The 20,111-nt window shown below is 35.9% G+C and overlaps 1 protein-coding gene across 2 annotated transcripts in view; it reads right to left on the bottom strand.

The window, feature by feature from the left end:
* Positions 1-20,111, bottom strand: part of LRP6 (LDL receptor related protein 6) — a 162,252-nt gene that overhangs the window by 69,082 nt on the left and 73,059 nt on the right. For both annotated transcript variants that reach the window (XM_025455110.3, XM_049102219.1), the window contains 2 exons: positions 2,214-2,410; positions 362-493 (listed from right to left, as the gene is read on the bottom strand). In XM_025455110.3, coding sequence (XP_025310895.1) covers positions 362-493; positions 2,214-2,410 — 329 coding nt within the window. The remainder of the gene's footprint in view (positions 1-361; positions 494-2,213; positions 2,411-20,111) is intronic.

The raw sequence follows: 20,111 nt of genomic DNA, 5'->3' as shown, positions 1-20,111 counted from the left end.
TAGTAAACACTGCTTCCTTGCACAGAGGAAATGCTATCCATTGTTAAAAGATTGAATTTTTCACAAGAATCAACTGTGATACCTATAACTGACATTTCATCAAAAAAGAAATAGCATCTAAAAAAATACCATGTTAAAAATTCAGTCAAAATGCTAAAATGACTTAATAAGCAGTATTAAAGATATGCCCTAAAACACAAAACACCCTTGTTATATAACTGATTGTGAAGACAAAAATTAAGTGACTTGTCTCCCAAACACTGTAATTAATATACAGAGCTTACTATAGAGAAATAAAACAAATCATAAAGAATTCCAGTTGTGATGGGAAATTTTTCCTTCTTGGAGACCAACTTCTTACCATCTTTGCAGGTTTTTCCATTCTCCAGGAGTTTGACCCCAGTTGGGCAAGCACACTGATAAAAAGGCTTGACTGGAGACATCAAACATAAGTGGGAACAACCACCATTATCAATTCCACATGGATTTGTAGCTGTCAAATATAAATCACACTGATTAATACCAATGATTATAGATGCCCTCCCTCACTCTAGGTACACAAAGGTTAACAACCATAACATGAGCAACTGTGATAAACTAAATTATTACCAAATGTCATCCAGGTCCTTGACTACCAAACCATCTGCAAGAAAAGGAATTAATCAGCGAGAAGTGACTTAGTATTTTGTACCCAAAGAGGAATATACAAGAAATAAAGCAGGACGCCACTACCCACTACCCTAAAAGAGCTTACAATTTAGTCAGTATGCCCAAATTAACAAATTAGAAAACAATACAAAACAATGAAACTAAGTGCTATCTTGCACATGATAGACATAAATAAGTAGAGAGTCAAATGGAAAATAAATCACTATGGGTTAACGAAAACTTTCATGAAGGACATAGGACATGACAGGACCCTTGAAGGACAGGAAGGAGAGAAGGACATTTCAAATGTGGTAAAATTATATGAATAAAAAGCTTGGAGGCTGTACATTGGGTGAGATAATAAGGCAAATATTCCAACTGGATATTGAGGTTTCTGTTGACTAATAAGAGCTAAAGCCGAGTGAGCACAGAGAATAGGGACAAATTGTGGTGGATGGCACTGAAAGCCAAAGAAGTAATTAGGATGTTGAAAAATCCACTTTGGAAAGATTAACATGGATAGGCATAATAGACCAAAAGAGAAAAAACAGAAGTGGAGATTCATTAGCACATTTGTTGAAACTATGGAAAGGGATGGATTTAAATAATATTCATTTAAAAATCAACCTAAGATGGAGACCAACAAAATATGAAAGATACAGCAATGACAACTGCAAATTCTGAAACTAGTAAAACACAAAGGATCAACAGTGCCATTAAAAAAACAAAACAACAACAAAAACCCAGGGAAATTCTCTCCTAAGGGCTAACCACGAAAATAAAAAATTCATATAACATTTTTATGAAGGGGCTACACATACATTTAAAAACACTTTTATGGACTCATGATCATCAGATTCCAATATAATACATTATTTGACTATCCCCTCCCCCACCCAAATGAATAGAGCTAATACAAAGCAATGCACAATCCAAACACCCTTTATTTTTGGCTATGGAATACAATCTGAAATATACTCAGACACATGCCAGACATTTATTTATATACAAGTGCCAAACATTTAACATTCTCATATTCCTTTTAAACCTAATTCTACTTCTCTCTTAGAAGAAATTGTTCCCAGCAGCCAAAGCCCAAGTCACTACAAAGGTTGAACAAAAATAGAAGCAAAACTAAGAAAACGGAGTGGGGAGGAGGTTATGCAGATTTATGCAGGTATTAGGCAACCTAAGATAATTCAATTCACCAGTTAGATTCACAGAAGTTTCTATTTAAGAAAAGTACTTCTTTTTAAAAACACACTGAGAAGTAACATAAATAAGAAATGCATTCGTGTATAAACTTAGCTATCTCGATTTCTTATTTTATTTCTCTCTTCTCAACCACTATAACCCAAACAAAGGGCTGAGGTGGCTGACAGTGATAGATTAACAAGTTACAGTTTAGGCTGCCTTTAACCTGAATTGTATTTTGATGTTTTCTTTATGTTTTACTCCTTCCCACTACCTTTGGATGTATCTTCTCTCCTCCTGCCCTGACTAAAGCCAGACATCTGAGTGCTAAAGCTATTCCAACTTGCAATTTAAAAATCAAGATCACTTACCATTTGGCTGTCTCTGTTGGCTGAAGGCATGTATATCCATGGGAGAGAAGATGTTAGAATGGATTTCACGCAGACCCTCGCCAGTGTACTTGTTGCAAGCCAAAATGGAGTGTGTGTTCCAGTCAGTCCAGTACAATGTGTCCTCAAATAATGTCAAGGCAAAAGGATGTGGAAGAGAACCTTTAACCACTGCCTGCCTATGAACAAAAACAGAAAAACTCAAACATTTATAAATTTTCTTTTATCAAAACTTGACTTTGCCCATTAAAACACTCTTGTTTTCCACAATAACACACACAAATCCCAAGTAACACATATCTTAAGGCCAAATGTACCTATGAAAAATAAGTCACATAATAAATTCAAATATATTTTCATGGTGTCCAAAACTCCCCACCAAGTACTTGGCAATAGGCCACAGGTTCATTACAAACTAGCAGAGAGAAGGCTCAAGTATTAGCACTGCTGTCAATTCCCATCTCTAGACTCACATCTTCATCCTTCCACAAAATTCATTTTATTAGAAGACAGGTAGGCAAAAAGAAAAATCCCAGGGTTTAAAGTTGGCACTGTAAAGTAGTTCTAAATCTGCAATAGGTCTACCCCTTCTTGATGTGTTAAAAACAAAGAATCCAAGCCTGTTTCTTCCATCATTTCCTATGGTTTTGGTAACTGAAAGTAAAAACATATACTTGAGGCTAAAAAAGGTGTTCTGGTGGAGTTCTTTCTGTAAACTCCAGTCTAGTCTAGTAAATGATCATTTCTGCTTGTTTTCTGCTATCTGGTTACTTAACCTCTACAAGTCAGGTAGAAAAAAAAAAAAAAACCACCAAAAAACAAACAAACAAACAAACAAAAAAACCAAACAAACAAAAACAAGTGCTGTCACAGGCATCATGTGTTCATGAAACCAGACAGACCCAAAAATTTCACAAGCAATCCATACTATATGAAGGAAAAGATAGCCTGATTAGTACTCAACCACAGAACTCTGCAGTATCATGGAGTTATTAGTAAATATTCCTAAATAATGAACAAATCATTTTCTGTGACAAAATAATATTCAAGAAAAAAATTCTTTGATATTTACCTAATATCAAATACAATATTTTCAACAACAAAAAAACCCAAATACAATATTTTCATAAATAGACTAGGAGAGATAAGTGGAAAATGTAACCAACTGAAATAAAGAACATTACATATTTCAGGGTATAGAATCAGTTTTTAGGTCCTGGACACTATCTGATGATTTCAAATACTGAAGAGACCACCAGCATATTAAATTAAAATCAAGACCAGTAAGATAATTTTTATCTAAGCAGAGTTAACACCTGTTATTGTACATGGAATGGCCCTAGCCTAAGGTGTTTTAAATTCAGGCCAGATTTTTAAAAAACTGATCACAAGATTAGCATGACTAGTTTACCAAACAAATTTTCTATTTCAGAAACTTATCCCTACCCTGCCAGCCCAGATCACCACAATTTCTCCTCCCATTTTTATTTTTCTTTTTTCCCTAGCAGACTACTTTTCCTTCTGATTTCCCCAAAAAACTGTCACAATGTCAATGTCTGAGATGATTTCTTCCACGTTTTAAATGAACTGCTTTATTAGGTTTACTGAAATGATTATGTTATTTATAGGAACGATATCATAGTTCAAGCCCAAATTTAAATAGGTCTACATATTTCAAACTAAAGCCTACCAAAACTCAGTATAGTAAGAGAGTTCTGAGAAGCTGCCAAGAAAGACAAGCAACACAACTGAAAACTGAAGAATAGTATTAAGTGACTTAGCAGTTCATTAACTACCCTCAAGCGCAAATTCCATAATCACATCTTCGAAAAACTTTGGGAAGAAAAAAAGCCTTCTAAGTAAGTCCTTTGTATATTATTAAATAAAAAGTTAAAATTCACTCTCTGAAGTAAAAACAGGAAAACAAACAGGAAAAAAAAAATCCCTCCTTAAAAGATACACTCACTTTATATACTGACTGAAAACTTATAAATTGGTAAAAAATCAGAGTTCAATGTCCTTCTGACAATACTTAAATAATTTCTGCCAGCTTTATTTTATCTATAAATGAAAGATAATAATCGACCCTCACTGAGTTGCTTAAAGATTAAAAGATAATATACGCAAAAGCATTTAGCATGGGGACACCTGGGTGGCTCAGGTGGTTAAGCATCTGCTGTTGGCTCAGGTCATAATCCCAGGGTCCTGGGATCAAGCCCTACCATCTGCTGAGTGGGAAGACTGCTTTTGCTTCTCCCTCTCTCTCTCCCTTTGCCTGCTGCTCCACCTGCTTGTGCTCTGTCAAGCAAATAAATAAAATCTTAAAAAAAAAAAAAGCATTTAGCATTATGCTTGGTACTAATAGAAATTTCATAAATAATTCCTCAATTTTAGGATGTATTTTTCCATATTTTAACATTTCTGAGATGGGGTAACATTTTACAACTGAAATGCACATTTCATGTAGTAGTTTGTAAATCAATAAAAGTTCTTAAGAATCAATATGATATTAGAATCAAGTAAATACTAGACCCTGGCTTATTTATATTCCCAGGATCTCACACAACACTGTGTGCACAAATTAAGTGGAATGATGAGACACTCAGTAAATGCTTGATAAAATTAAGTATCTTAAATGATACATATAATTAACAGAGCTGAACAAAAAAACAGAATTAAAAAGGCTATCACTCATTCTTAACATATTCTTTGGTTATTTACTGATTTGTCCAACCGATGGTGACTTGTTTCTGAAAGTAAAGATAACTGTATATAGTCTTCACCTTTCATCTCTCTGGTTGGGATTACTAAGAAGGCCTATCTCTTGGTTTCTCAAGGAGGCGAGTTTCTTCAAGGAGCTGATCATGGGTACCAAAAATAAATATGGCAGACAAAATCAAAACCCAGTTCTTCAGTAGTAATGCCACAACAACAGGAGTTAAAAAATGGGTCTCTACTATGAAGACCAAAAAAAAGAAACGGAGATCGCTGTTGATGTTTTTTTTTTTTTTAAGATTTATTTATTTATTTATTCATGATAGACACAGAGATTGAGAGAGAGGCAGAGACACAGGAGGAGGGAGAAGCGGGCTCCATGCCGGAAGCCCGACGTGGGACTCGATCCCGGGACTCCAGGATCGCGTCCTGGGCCAAAGGCAGGCGCCAAACCGCTGAGCCACCCAGGGATCCCCTGATGTTTTGATTTAGTGCTGACAACCTCTGAATATCATCCCTTCCCTGTGTCTGTCATTTTCAGCAGTGTACTGGATAGGTCTCAACCTCATCAATACCCCCAAATACAAATACAAGAGCCACTTGCTACCTCTTTTCATATTCCATGCTTGGGGAGTGTGCTTCTTTCAAAATCTGCACCAACTGGACTTACCTTTGTAGAACACTTGTGCATTTGCATTCACTTTCTCTGTTTCTGGACTTCTTCCCAGAAAGCTGTCCTCTGCCCCTGTTTCAGAATTCCCCACCTATGTGGGTAATAAATCTTTGTTTGGTCCTACGAAAGCACTACTGTTATGAGTTTTGACATGTGCACCTAACCTTGGGAGGGAGACTCCTTCATCATAAGTGAAGTTGTTATAATACCTGAGATGACAGCAGTAGTAGCAGCACAAGTATGAAAAATCTCCACAATTCCTCCACATGAAAAGAGAGAAAACAACTAGGTAGCAAAACCAAAAACCCATGGACAACATTCACAACAGAGCTAAGGAAAAAAATATTATCACAAAATCCAAAAAGGCATGAAAAACTACCAAGAGCTATGCATGAAGACCTGACTGGCATCAGCACTTTTGCAGGAGGAATCAGAAAGAAAAAAACAGGGCAATGAGAAGAACTAGAACAGGAGAACACACAAGATAAGATTACAATGGAAAGCAGGGCAAACACATCAAGAACATCAGCTGACTAGGAGGGGTTTGGGCCACTCCAGAAATGAGTGAACACAATGAATTCATGGTTGGCACTGAAGGGACTAGTGCACTTTGAACCACTGTGAACTCTCAAAGCTGACATTCCAGGGTTCCCTTCCAGACAAAGCTGCCATACTGAGGATAAATTACTGAGAGTAGAAGGAAAAATGAGAATGATAGGTGTAAGAGAGATAAGGTACAGAAAAAAAAAAACGGGAGAAGGAAACAGGAAATGTCAGAAAGCAAGGTGCCATTTTTTAGAACACACACACCATGAGAGTTCTATCAAGTTTCAAGTTACAAAAGTTATGATGAACACTGACTGCCTTCTTCCACAAGCTCAAGAAAAACAATTATACATGAAAATAAGACAATAAAAGTATTAAGGGCAAATCTCATTTAAAAACCTGGTATTCAAAACAAAACCAAAAATAAAAAGAAGAATAACATCCTGACAAAATATGCCAGAAATGTATGGCTCTGGAATAAATAAAATTTATAACCTATTGCAAAATAATACTTTAACATAATACTAGCCATAAAAGAATAACACAAATTAACATTAAAAACCTCAAAACTGGGATCCCTGGGTGGCGCAGCAGTTTGGCGCCTGCCTTTGGCCCAGGGCGCGATACTGGAGACCCGGGATCAAATCTCACATCAGGTTCCCAGTGCATGGAGCCTGCTTCTCCCTCTGCCTGTGTCTCTGCCTCTCTCTCTCTCTCTCTATCATAAATAAATAAATAAATAAATAAATAAATAAATAAATAAATAAACAAACAAACAAACCCTCAAAACTGAGGTGACAGAGCTGAAGAATTAGAAGAATAAATCACTTCAGAAATGAAGTTTTAAGTAGAAATAACATAAGAATCAATAAACACAACAAATAAGGACACAAACTGAAAAGGAGGAATTTTTTTCTTTTTTTGTGATTTTTTTCAGCTTTATTGAGAAATGACTGACCTACATCACTGTATTAAGTTGAAGGCATACAGCATGATGGTCTGATTTGCATATATTTTAAAATGATTACCACAATAGGTTCAGCTACTATTCAATATCATCTCATGTAGAAACTTAAAAAAAAACCATTTTTTTCCTTTGGGATGAGAATTCATGGGACTTATTCTCAAGAATTTCCCTGTATATCATACAGCAGTGTTAACTATAGTCATTATGCTGTACACATTGCATCCCTAAGGAGGAATTTTTAAAAATCAAAAAGAAATAGAACACAACATTTTTTAAAAATAAAAGGTATGAAAGACTAAGGACAGGACAGGGGAGAAAACAGAATTATATTGGAGTAAGGAAATGACGAAATGTTAACTTAAATCCTCAAGAAGAATTAAGAAGTACCAGAAACAGTGAATTATGTAGGTTAATATAAAAGACTCCAGGGCAGCCCGGGTGGCTCAGGGGTTTAGCGCCGCCTTTGGCCCAGGGCCTGATCCTGGAGTCCCAGGATCAAGTCCCACGTCGGGCTCCCTGTATGGAGCCTGCTTCTCCCTCTGCCTGTGTCTCTGCCTCTCTCCCTCTCTGTGTCTCTCATGAATAAATAAATAAAATCTTAAAAAAAAAAAAAAAAAAAGACTCCATATACAATGCTTTCTTCTTTTTTCTCTTTAACCCTTTTAAAACATGTAAGATCATATTAAGCAATGATTGTAACATGATATTGGTTATAACAAATATAAACGACAATAACAGCAAAAAGGAAGAGAGAGGGAATGGAGATACACTAAAGTAAAATTTTATACTTTACAAAAGGAATTACCTCAGTACTATCATAAAGTAGATTTTGACAAAATGCATATTACAACCCTAGAATAATCACTAAAATTGTTTTATTCTCAAAAATATAGTTAAAAAATTGGAGGGCCTGGATGTTTCAAACGGTTAAGCTTCAGACTCTTGATTTTGGCTCAGGTCATGATCTCAGGGTTGTGATACCGAGCCCTGCGACAGGCTCTGTGCTGGGTGTAGGGCCTACTGAAGATTCTCTCTTCCTCTCCCTCTGCCCCTCCTTACCCTCTCTCCCTCTCTAAAATATATACATATATTCAATATCTAATATGTGTATAGATGTACTATGTGTGTATATATATATCAATCAAAAAAGAAATTAAAATGACATACTAGAAAATACCTAAATACAAAAGGCAGAAAAGAACCGAAAAAAAAAGATCCAAAAACAAACATCTTTTAAAAAAACCATCAAAATGTCGGATGTAAACCCAACCATATCATTAGTAACACTAAAGGTGAAGAAACACTTCAATCAAAGCAAAAGGTTGAACACCTTAAATATACACAGTTTTTCCTTTTCAAAAAAATACCTCTATGTATAGAGAAAGATCGTTAGACTGGGTAAAACAAAACAAGATTCAACTATATGCTGTCTACAAGAGACACATTTTGGGATCCCTGGGTGGCGCAGCGGTTTGGCGCCTGCCTTTGGCCCAGGGCGCGATCCTGGAGACCCGGGATCGAATCCCACATCGGGCTCCCGGTGCATGGAGCCTGCTTCTCCCTCTGCCTGTGTCTCTGCCTCTCTCTCTCTCTCTCTGTGACTATCATAAATAAATAAAAATTAAAAAAAAAAAAGAGACACATTTTATATTCACAGATAACTGGCTGAAAGTAAAAGGTCATAGCAAACACTAACCATTAAGAGAGATGGAGTGACTCAACCAGATAACATATACTTTAAGACAAAGATATACAGGTGGTAAAGAAGTACATTTTATAACAACAAAAATTCAAATCGTGAGGAAGATAAACTATAAACATACACACACATAAAAAGAAAGCCTCAATCAAGTGAAGAAAAACCTGACAAATAAGAAAGCAAAAGACAGTTCAACACGAACAGTCCAAGATCTGAACATTCTACTCTCACAGAAGTACAGAACAATTAGACAAAATGAGGTTGCCTAGCTGGCTTAGTTGATGCAGCATTCAATTCTTGATCCCGGGGTTTTAAGTTTGAGCCTCATGTTGGAGATAGAGATTACTTAAAAATAAAATCTTAAAAAAAAAAAAAAGGACCCACCAGACAGAAAATAAGGATATGGAAATCTGAGCATTATCCACTAATTTAAACTAAACTCTAAAGAAAATTCCCATCCAATAACAGGAGAACATAACATTTTTGAAAGTACACATGGAACTTACTCCAGGATAGACTGCATACTACGTCACAGAACAAATCTCAATTCATTTTAAAAGACTGAATAATCATATAAAGCGTATTCTCTGAGAACTACAGAATTCATTAATAAATCAACAGTAACAAAATTTGAGAAATCCACAAATGAGAATTTTCTAAATTCTGAATTTTTCTAAATTCTTCCTTAATGTCTTCTCAATAAGCAATGGGTCCAAGAAGAAATCACAAAAAATTATTTTAAATATATTAAGCTAAAAGGAAATGAAAACACAACATATAAAAAATTTATTTAAAAAATTTATGGGATACCACCAGCGCAGTGCTTAGGGTAAATTTTATAAATTTATCCCTAAAGTGCCTGTATTAGGAAAGAAGATAATCTCAAAACGTATCAAGCTTAATAAACTAGAAAAAAAATAAAAAGCAAACTAAATGCAAAGCTAGCATAAGAAAAAAAATATTAGGGCGATGATCAATGAAATATTAAAACACAAAAACAGTAGAGAAAAAAGTTCAGTAAAACTGAATGTGGATTCTATGAAAAGATCCAGAAAACAGACTATCCTTTAGCTTGGCTGGCCCCCCAAAAAAGAGAAAAGACATAAATTGGAAAATTAATAAAATCATGACTACAAGAGGGACATCACTATTGACCTTATAGAAATTAAAAGGATTATAAGGAGATCTGGTGAATAACTTTATGACAACTTAGACAAAATGGAACTATTCCTAGAAGAAAAAATTAACGAAAGTGATTCAAGAAGAAATAAAAAAAAAAAAACCCTAAAGACCTAGAACAATTAAAGAAATTAATAATTTAAAATCTTCCCATAAAGAAATCCCCAGGTCCAGATAACTTCACCAATGATTTCTACTAAATAGTTACAGAAGAATTAATATTTATCCCACACTCTTCCAGAAAATAGAGAAAGAGGAACTTCCCACCTCATTCCATAAGATTAGTACTACACTGATACCAAGGGCAGACAAAGAATAAGAAAAATAAAACTACAGACCAGTAACTCTTATGACTAAAGATATAAAAATCCTCAACAGAATGTCAGCAAACTGAAACTAGTAACATCTAAAGAGGATTCTAAACTATGACCAGGGGAACCCTGGGTGGCGCAGCGGTTTAGTGCCTGCCTTTGGCCCAGGGCGCGATCCTGGAGACCCGGGATTGAATCCCACGTCGGGCTCCCGGTGCATGGAGCCTGCTTCTCCCTCTGCCTGTGTCTCTGCCTCTCTCTCTCTCTCTCTCTGTGACTATCATAAATAAATAAAAATTAAAAAAAAATAAAAAATAAAAATAAACTATGACCAAATGGGATTTACCTGAAGAATACAAGAGTGGTTTAACAACTAAAAATCATTAAAGAGATTCATCACGTTCACAAAATAAAAAACAAAATCACATGATCACCTCAATAGATGCAGAAAAAGCACTGGACAAAATATAATATCCAGTCATGGTATAAACTGTGAAGAAACTAGGAACAGAAGAAAACTTCTTAAACCTGATTAAGGTGTCTACAAAAAAAAAAAAAAAACATACTGCTAAGATCATGCTCAATGGCATAATAATTATTATAATAATTATTATTTATAATTATAATTATTATTAAGGATTTTCCCCCAAAATCAGGAACAAGCAAGGATATCTTCTAATCAACACTGTAAGAGAGATCTAGTCAGCACGATCAAACAGGAATAGAAGGCTTCCAGACTGGAAAGGAAGAACTGTCATATTCACAGGTGCCATAATTCTAAAATACAGAAAATACTAAAGAATTAAAAAAATACATACATATATACATTATATGGAAAAATTGCATTTCTACACACCAGCAATGAAAAAATACAGAAATTGATATGATCAACTAATATTTGACAAAAAAGTCAAGAATATTCAGTGGAGAAAAGATGGCCTCTTCAATAAATGGTGCACGGAAAATCAGATATTCACATGTAAAGAATGAAACTAGATCCCTATCTTACACCAATTAACTGAAAATGGATTAAAACCTTAAATCTAAGATATGATAAACATAAAACCCCTAGAAGAAGTGGTCAACAAAATGAAAAGGTACCCTGCAAGGTGGGAGAAAGTATTTGCAAACCATGCATTTGATAAGGGGTTAAAATCCAAATACACAAAAAGCTTATATAACAATATCAAAAACAAATAACCCAATTAAAAACTAGGCAAAAGACCTGAAAAGACATTTTCCAAAGAAGATATTCAGATGGTCAACAGGTATATGAAAAAATATTCAATATCACTAGTCCTCAGAGAATCAGAAGCCAAAACCACAATGAGGTATCACTTCAAACCTGTTAGAATGGCTATCATCAAAAAGAGAGAACACATTGGGAATATAGTCAATGGTATTGTAATAGAATTGTATGGTGACAGATATTAGCTATACTTGGGGTAAGTGTAACGTAAGGTATAAACTTGTCAAGTGACATAACATTATAGTTATCAAGTATAAACTATACTTCAATTTAAAAAACAGGAAAGAAGGGATCCCTAGGTGGCGCAGCGGTTTGGCGCCTGCCTTTGGCCTAGGGCGCGATCCTGGAGACCCGGGATCGAATCCCACATCGGGCTCCCGGTACATGGAGCCTGCTTCTCCCTCTGCCTGTGTCTCTGCCTCTCTCTCTCTCTCTCTGTGACTATCATAAATAAATAAAAATTAAAAAAAAAAAAAAAACAAAACAGGAAAGAAGATTCATCCACACCTAGAAGCAGCCAGGATGATGTCATATTGGCTGCACTGTAGGACTGTCTGACTCCCATCTAGAACTCAAGTGATGTTATTTGCTCTGTGACTGGATTATGGTCGTGGTCAGTGCCTAGAAAGCTGCCTGAATCTAGTAGGGCTTCCTATATATTTGATCAATGTCTCATGTGCTCCCGCTCAGGGATCTCTGCTTTGAATTCACCCAGACAGGAACTCCATAGACAGAATCTCAAATCTCCTACTCAAATGCAAAAACAGCCCTAAGCCATGCAGTGAAGAAAGGCAGAAATTTCCTCACGGGGACAAGAAAAATGATAAATCAGTTCAACCACAAGTCCCTCAGCAGACCTTTCCTAGGGGTAGGCACTCATTTAAAAAAAAAAAAAAAAAAAAAGACACAAGATAGCAAATACTGACAAGGATGTGGAAAAAGGGAACCTTTGTGCACTGATGATGGGAATATAAATTGGTACAGCTACAACAGTATGGAAGTTCCTCAAAAATTAAAAATAGAACCATATGATCCAGCAATTCCACTCCTGAGTAAATATCTGAAGGAAATGAAATTCACTTTGTCAAAGAATCATCCCATACCCCCATGTTCACTACAGTATTAGTTAAAGTAGCCAAGACACGGAAACAACCTAAGTTCCTGTGGACAAATGAATGTATAAAGAAAATGTGGTGTGTGTATGTGCAATAGAATACTATTCAGCTATAAAAAAAAAAAAAAAAAGGAAATCTTGTCATTTGCAACAAGGTAGATGGACCTTGAGGGCATTATATTAAGTGAAATAAATTAGAGAAAGACAAATACTCTATGATCTCATTTAGACATGGCATCTTTAAAGAGTAAATACACAAATTGAAATTAAAGCATTCACAACTCCATGAAAAATACTGAATATCTGAGAAGAAATTTGACCTAAGAGTGTAAGATAGCATACAAAAATGTAGCATAAATTTAAGAGTTAAAACAATAAAACTCTTAGACGAATACATAGCTGTAAATCTTCATGACTTTGGATTAGGCAATGACTTCTAAAGACATCAAAAACACTTTTAGCAAAAGAAAAAACTAGTGGATTACACTTTATCAAAACCAACTTTTTTGCTTCGAAACACACTGACAAGAAAATGCAAATAAAAGCTACCGGTTGAAAGGAAATATCTCTAAATCATATATACAATGAAAAACGTGTTTCCAGAATACATAAAGCTCTTACAACTCAGTAAGATAAGTAATCTACAAATGGGCAAACAACTTGAATAGTGTCTTATACATCTAACTGGGCCTCAGGTGAAGGAAGGCTGAACTACACTGTGTTCAAAGACTATAAGTAGGCCAGACAGAAGTAAAGTTCATCCTGTATCTGGGGTAGAGGAAAAGAGAAATATTAAAGGTTTCTAAATCATGTCATCAAAATCTGGTATTTACTTTTTCCCAAAGTAATTATGTATCTCCTGATATATACTCCCCATAAAAATTTGGAAATAGAGGGACACCTGGGTGGCTCAGCAGTTGAGCGCCTGCCTTTGGCCCAGGGCTCAACTCCGGGATCAAGTCCCACATTGGGCTCCCTGCATGAAGCCTGCTTCTCCCTCTCTGCCTAGGTCTCAGCCTCTCTCTCTGTGTCTGAGTAAATAAATAAAATCATTAAAAAAAATTGGAAATAGAAATAAAAAGAACATCTTTCTAGTCCTTTTTTTAAAATGTTTTATTTATTTATTTATGATAGTCACAGAGAGAGAGAGAGAGAGGCAGAGACATAGGTAGAGGGAGAAGCAGGCTCCATGCACCGGGAGCCCGATGTGGGATTCGATCCCGGGTCTCCAGGATCGCGCCCTGGGCCAAAGGCAGGCGCCAAACCGCTGCGCCACCCAGGGATCCCTCTTTCTAGTCCTTTATTATAAGCATGTGTACAATATGTACATGTATATATACAAACATAAGCAATTCCCAAACATCAAGGAATAGAAAAACTGGTTTCTATATTTGTAATAGTTAAGGTGCAATAGGAAACCAAGTAATCAAGAAGGTTTAGAATTTAAAATCAGGTAAAAATCCATTTGTTCTAAATCATAGCCCCCAAAGGACAGAAGGAAAAAAGCTGAGCCAAACCAAGAAATGATGCAGGCACCTGCACTAAGCCAAGAATAAAGAGCCTTTCCTACCCCCTAATTACTGATCATCTTCACTGTGGGAATATTTGCAGGAAAGCCCCAAAGTCCCTGTTTCTCCTTAAAAGTGACTAATTTGCCCTGAGAAAAATGGTTAACTTATTTTGAAAGACCCCAACTTACTCTCTCATCTTTTTTTTCTTCCAAAAGTGAGGTTTTGCAAATTTGTGGCATTTACTGCATCATAATGACCTCTTTTCACTTAATAACGTATTATAAAGATTTTCATGTTATTAAAAATTTCTTCCACAGTATTTTTGATGGCTATACAACACTACATTGAATGATTGTGCTATAACTTAAACACCCATATTGTTCAACACTCAACATTATATAATAAATAAGGTGTTTTTAGGCAGAAACATACATTAAAAAAAGAATATGAAATGATCAGCTGATGAAAATGTTCTGACCACAAGCTAGCAGCAATCTGATTCTGTATTTCTCAAGAGAACTAGTCCTGTATTCACCATCTCAGTGTTTGCAACAACTTTATAAAATTAAGTACCAATGATTATGAGAATCCACTATAATTAACACTATGGAAAATACTCGCTCTCATCAGTAAAGAAAAAATATAATTAATACAAGTAAAACATATTTTTAAATTTCAAAATGGATGAAAATTTTTTCTTATACTTAATGTAAAAAAATGATAAAAGATGCAGACATATACTGTGTGTGACAATGGAAATCATTAAAATCATCTCCAAAAAAAAAAAAAAACCCTTAACATCTCTATGCACCTTGATGTACAAATCCTACTTCTAGTAATTAATTCTCAGGATGTAATCAAAGATGCAGACTCATTCATAAGGCTCCCCTTCATTCCAACAATATTTATAGAAGTAAAAAATTACAACTTAAATGTTTTACAATAGGGCAGGATGATTAAAAACAGATACTGTTCAACATTCATATTATAGTATCTGTATCTTGCATTTATATTTAACACCGTAACTGCTGAATCCTACTCTTTCTTATATTGTCCATTTTTACTGTTTCTTTCTCTCTCCCTCTCCCCCTTTTCATAGACGTTTCCCCCTAGATTGAGTTTATATGCTCCTTTATTTTTTTAATTTTTTTTTATTTTTGATAGTCACACACACAGAGAGAGAGAGGCAGAGACATAGGCAGAGGGAGAAGCAGGCTCCATGCACCGGGAGCCCGACGTGGGATTCAATCCCGGGTCTCCAGGATCGCGCCCTGGGCCAAAGGCAGGCGCTAAACCGCTGCACCACCCAGGGATCCCCTATATGCTCCTTTTATGTCTCTAGGAATCTGGAGAATTATACAACCTGTTTTACTCAATTTTAATTACCCTTATGTTTTTAAATCATATTTGATCCAAGTTAGGTAACTAGCAATGCAAGAATAAGGCAGTATCTACTGATAGCCCCATGTATAAGTAAGATGTTAAGATGGCTTTACTCCTGCATGCTCTTCTTCCTCATCTAAGCATTCCACCATCATTTCTCATTTTTTACTGATAACACCTGATATTGACATAATTATTATACACTTTTTTATCTTCTATTTCAAAATATCTCATGGTCTCATCAAATTTTAAAAGCACATTAACAGCAATTACTAGATTTAACTCCATGTTTAATACAATTTAATTATCTGCCTTCCTCACTCAAGCTCTACATTTTAATTCTGAAGCATATCAAATAACTTTTTCAGAAAGGGCAATGGAAAGAGTTTATTTTGATTCCTTGCATATCTTATGTCTTTCTGTTGCAGTAATGTAACACATGAACAACCCCTGCATCAACCTCCAGATCTCACATCTTTTCTTCTATTTTTCTCATCTTTGTTTCTCTAAGTTGTGGGAGAATTTCTCAAGGTTAAATTCCATTTCACTTTTTTTTTTACTCATCTATCTAGCCCTCACTGCTTAAACTGTTTTAAACAATCATGCTCTTTATTATCACCATTTTTACTGATCTCAAATGTATTCATACTACTTACTCTATTTGCATGTATATTGTGTCCTCTTGAACTCTGATAATTTTTTTTCTCCTCTATCTTACAGGAGATTACAGGAAGATACTTGCTCTGATTCCTTAATATGGGTCATTCATTTGTTTTCCCTGTTTGCTTGTATATCAGAGGGAAGCCTGTACTTTATTGGAAGTTGAGATCAATTCTGTTAGAGTCTATAAATTCCTGGTCGAGGCTTTCAGATTAAGACTTTATTTACAATAAATTTTCAATTTGCAGTCAAATTGGAAATCAAATCACATTGGAAGGATTTAAGGCTAACAAGAATAGCATATTCTTTTTTTTTTTTCCATGTTTCTGATAGTACCAAGAATTCTGTTAATACCATGAGTCTGCTTATTCTCTGACACCATTGTGCTCATTCACAGCCAGCTTTAACTATATCTCTGATCATTGTATAACATGCTTAATCATGTCAAGTATGGTTGCCATAATATATGTATCCTTCAGTACCTGGTATGTTTCCCAGAAGTGCTAATAGAATCCAGATGAGGCCGACCTTTCACCCTAGCCCACTCCTCCTCCTCCTCATAACCCTCTCCTCTAGCCATCACCTCTGGAGAGTTGTGGTTATTATTGTTTATTTGGGTAAATCTCTTCAACTTGTTTCTTTGGGAAGCAGATTCTTCACAAGCTCAGTAGGTGATGAATCAAGTCAATCTGCCTAGGTCAGAGGGGTTTCCTGAAACCCAAACCCTGGCAAAAGGTATGGTTAATCTCACAACAGCTCAGTCAGACTGGGACATTCTTCAATCTTGAACCCTGCAGAAATTCTTCAAGGTTTCTGGTATGTTGTTGTTATCTTTGCCTAAGTCTCTGGCACTGATGCAAAATTTGCCTATGTTTATAGTTCATGGCTTTAATAACCATTAACTTGATAATGACTATAAATCTGTATCTCCCTGTGAGACTGCTCTGCTGAGCTACAGGCTCATATATCCAAAGCTCTCCAGACTTCATAACCATAGTTTTCTTTAAGCAACTCAACTGCAAGTAAGTCCAAAGCTGAACTCAACTTTGTCCTCTTCCTACATTAAAGAAAAGAAAAAAGTTAAGAAAAAACAATCTATCCTACTTTTCTAAATCCATCTCAAATGAATGGCACTTTAATCTAACCAGCCATTCAAAGCAGAAAAAAGAGTCATCATAGATATATCTTCAGAAAGTTACAGGTAGTTTATTAGGATTGGAGCATAATGTGCAATCCTAAAGGGAAGAAATGTGAGAACATTTTTCTAAAATGAGATAAAGGAATTAGATCATTTAAGTCACAATGAAGAGTTTGTACTTCACTGGAGAATAATGATGACTTACTGGAAGATTCAAGAGAGTGAACTAAATACAAATTATCCTCAAACCATATTTTTTCCTTTTTTTTTTTTAAAGATTTATTTGACAGAGAGAGCGCACGCATAAGCAGGGTGAGCAGCAGATGGAAACGGAGAAGCAGGCTCTTCAATGAGCAGAGAACCCATAGCAGGGCTTGATATCAGGACCGTGGGACCATGACCCAAGCCAAAGACAGACACTCAACCCACTGAGCCACCCAAGTGCCCTTCAAACCATTTTCTATACAACTATCAAATTGGGATTTCTAAAAGGTAAATCCAGCCAGGTCAGTTTGCTACTTGAAAATCTCCAATGACTCCTACTACTTTTCAGGATAAAATTCAAATGCCTATCTTAGAATACTAGACCCACATGATCTGCTGCCTCCTATTCATCCTCTTAGACTTGCCTCCAACCATTCCCCCACATTTCCTACTGCAGATGAGTAACACTGACAAAACAAAGTGTTCTTTAATAACTTAAAAACCTGAGCCTAGTCATTAGGAATTATTTTCCACAGAGGGTTTTTATTGTTCCCCCAAGATGTTAAAAGCTTATTATTTTTCTTTAGTGTCTGTGAAGGCAGGTTAAAACAGCATATTTACACTCTTGATACCTACTTTAAAATCAGTTAACTCTATGTGTTCCTGTTTTTTTTTTACTAAATTCAATTTGCCAACATAAAACACCCAGTGTTCATCCCATCATGTGCCCTCCTTAGTGCCCATCACCCAGTTACCCCATGTCTCCACCTTCCTCCCCTTCTGGAGCCCTTTGTTTCCCAGAGTTAGGAGTCTCTCATGATTTGTCTTCCTCTCTAATTTTTCCCCACTCATTTTTCCTCCTTTCCCTCATAGTCCCTTTCATTATTTCTTTTTTTTTTTAAGATTTTATTTATTCATTCATCAGAAAGAAAGAGAGAGAGAGAGAGAGAGAGAGAGAGAGAGAGAGGCAGAGACACAAGCAGAGACACAAGCAGAGGGAGAAGCAGAAGGAGAAACAGGCTCCATGCCGGGAGCCCGACATGGGACTTGATCCCGGGTCTCAAGGATCACATTCTGGGCTGAAGGCGGCGCTAAACCACTGAGCCACCAGGGCTGCCCTTTCACTATTTCTTATATTCCATGTATAAGTGAAACCATATGATAACTGTCTTTCTCCAATTGACTTATTTCACTCAGCATAACACCCTCCAGTTCCATCCACGTCTAAGTAAATGGTATTCGTCCCTTCTGATGGCTGAATAATATTCCATTGTATTTATGTACCACATCATCTTTATCCATTCATCTGTCGAAGGACATCATGGCTCCTTCCACAGTTTGGCTATTGTGGACATTACACCTATGAACATTGGGGTGTAGGTGTCCCACTGTTTCACTACATCTGTATCTTTGGGCTAAATACCCAGTAGTGCAATTGCTGGGCCATACATAGGGTTTGTGCTCCTGATTCTGAACTTTATTTTATTTCATTGGTGTCTATCCTTAGATTTAATACACCTCATTATTTTAATTACTCTAACTTTATGGTAAATCTTGAAATCAAGTTGAAAGATGTCATACATTTTTTACCTTCATAAAATCAATTGAAGTATTTTAATAGGTTCTAGGCATTCCCATACAAATTTTAGATTGAATTTGTCATTTAAAAAAGTGTGCATGCACATGTGCGCACATGCATGCGCACACATTCAAAAACTCCTTTGGAATTTTTGTTGAGACTGTTGAATCTCTAGATCAATTTAGGGAGAAATGCTACCTTAACAATACAGCTGACACTTGACAATGCAGGGTTTAAGGGCACTGATCCCCAAAGCAGTGGAAAACCCACACATAACTTTTGACTCCCCAAAAACTTAACTACCAATAAAAAAGCCTACTATCGATGAGAAACATTACTGATAACATAAAGAGCCAATTTACAAATGCTTTGTATATTATATATTACATTCTTACAATAAAGTAAGCTAGAGAAAAGAAAATGTTACTCAGAAAATCATAAGGAAGACAAAATATACTTACTGTACTGCATTTATCCAAAATCTACAAGTATTTTTTAAGTAAGCATGGAGCCCAACACAGGGCTTGAACTCACAACTTGACATCAAGACCTGAGCTGAGATCAAGAGTCAGATGTTTAACCAAATGAGCCACTCAGATGCCCTTTGATAATTTTCTTCTTTTAAAATAAACATTGCAGTCCTCCCAATGTTGCAATTGGAGATGAAAGAACTATGCATTTTACATCTCACAAAGCATATAACAATCTTAAAGGTAATATACCTTCTGCAGTGACAGTGTGTAGGAGTATTAATGTATATTAGGAAATGTATATAAGAGTCTTGTGTTATCGGTGTCCAAAAGCAACTGACACTTAAAACCGCATTTCAAGGCTTATATGGGGATGCCTGGGTGGCTCAGCAGTTGAGTGTCTGCCTTCGGCTTAGGGCATGATCCCGGAGTCCCAGAATCAAGTCCCATATCGGGCTCCCTGCATGAAGCCTGCTTCTCCC

The sequence above is a fragment of the Canis lupus genome, chromosome 27 (assembly GCF_003254725.2).
Source record: "Canis lupus dingo isolate Sandy chromosome 27, ASM325472v2, whole genome shotgun sequence".
In the NCBI taxonomy this organism is placed as follows: domain Eukaryota; kingdom Metazoa; phylum Chordata; class Mammalia; order Carnivora; family Canidae; genus Canis; species Canis lupus.
This window is presented reverse-complemented; position numbering and strand designations above follow the sequence as displayed.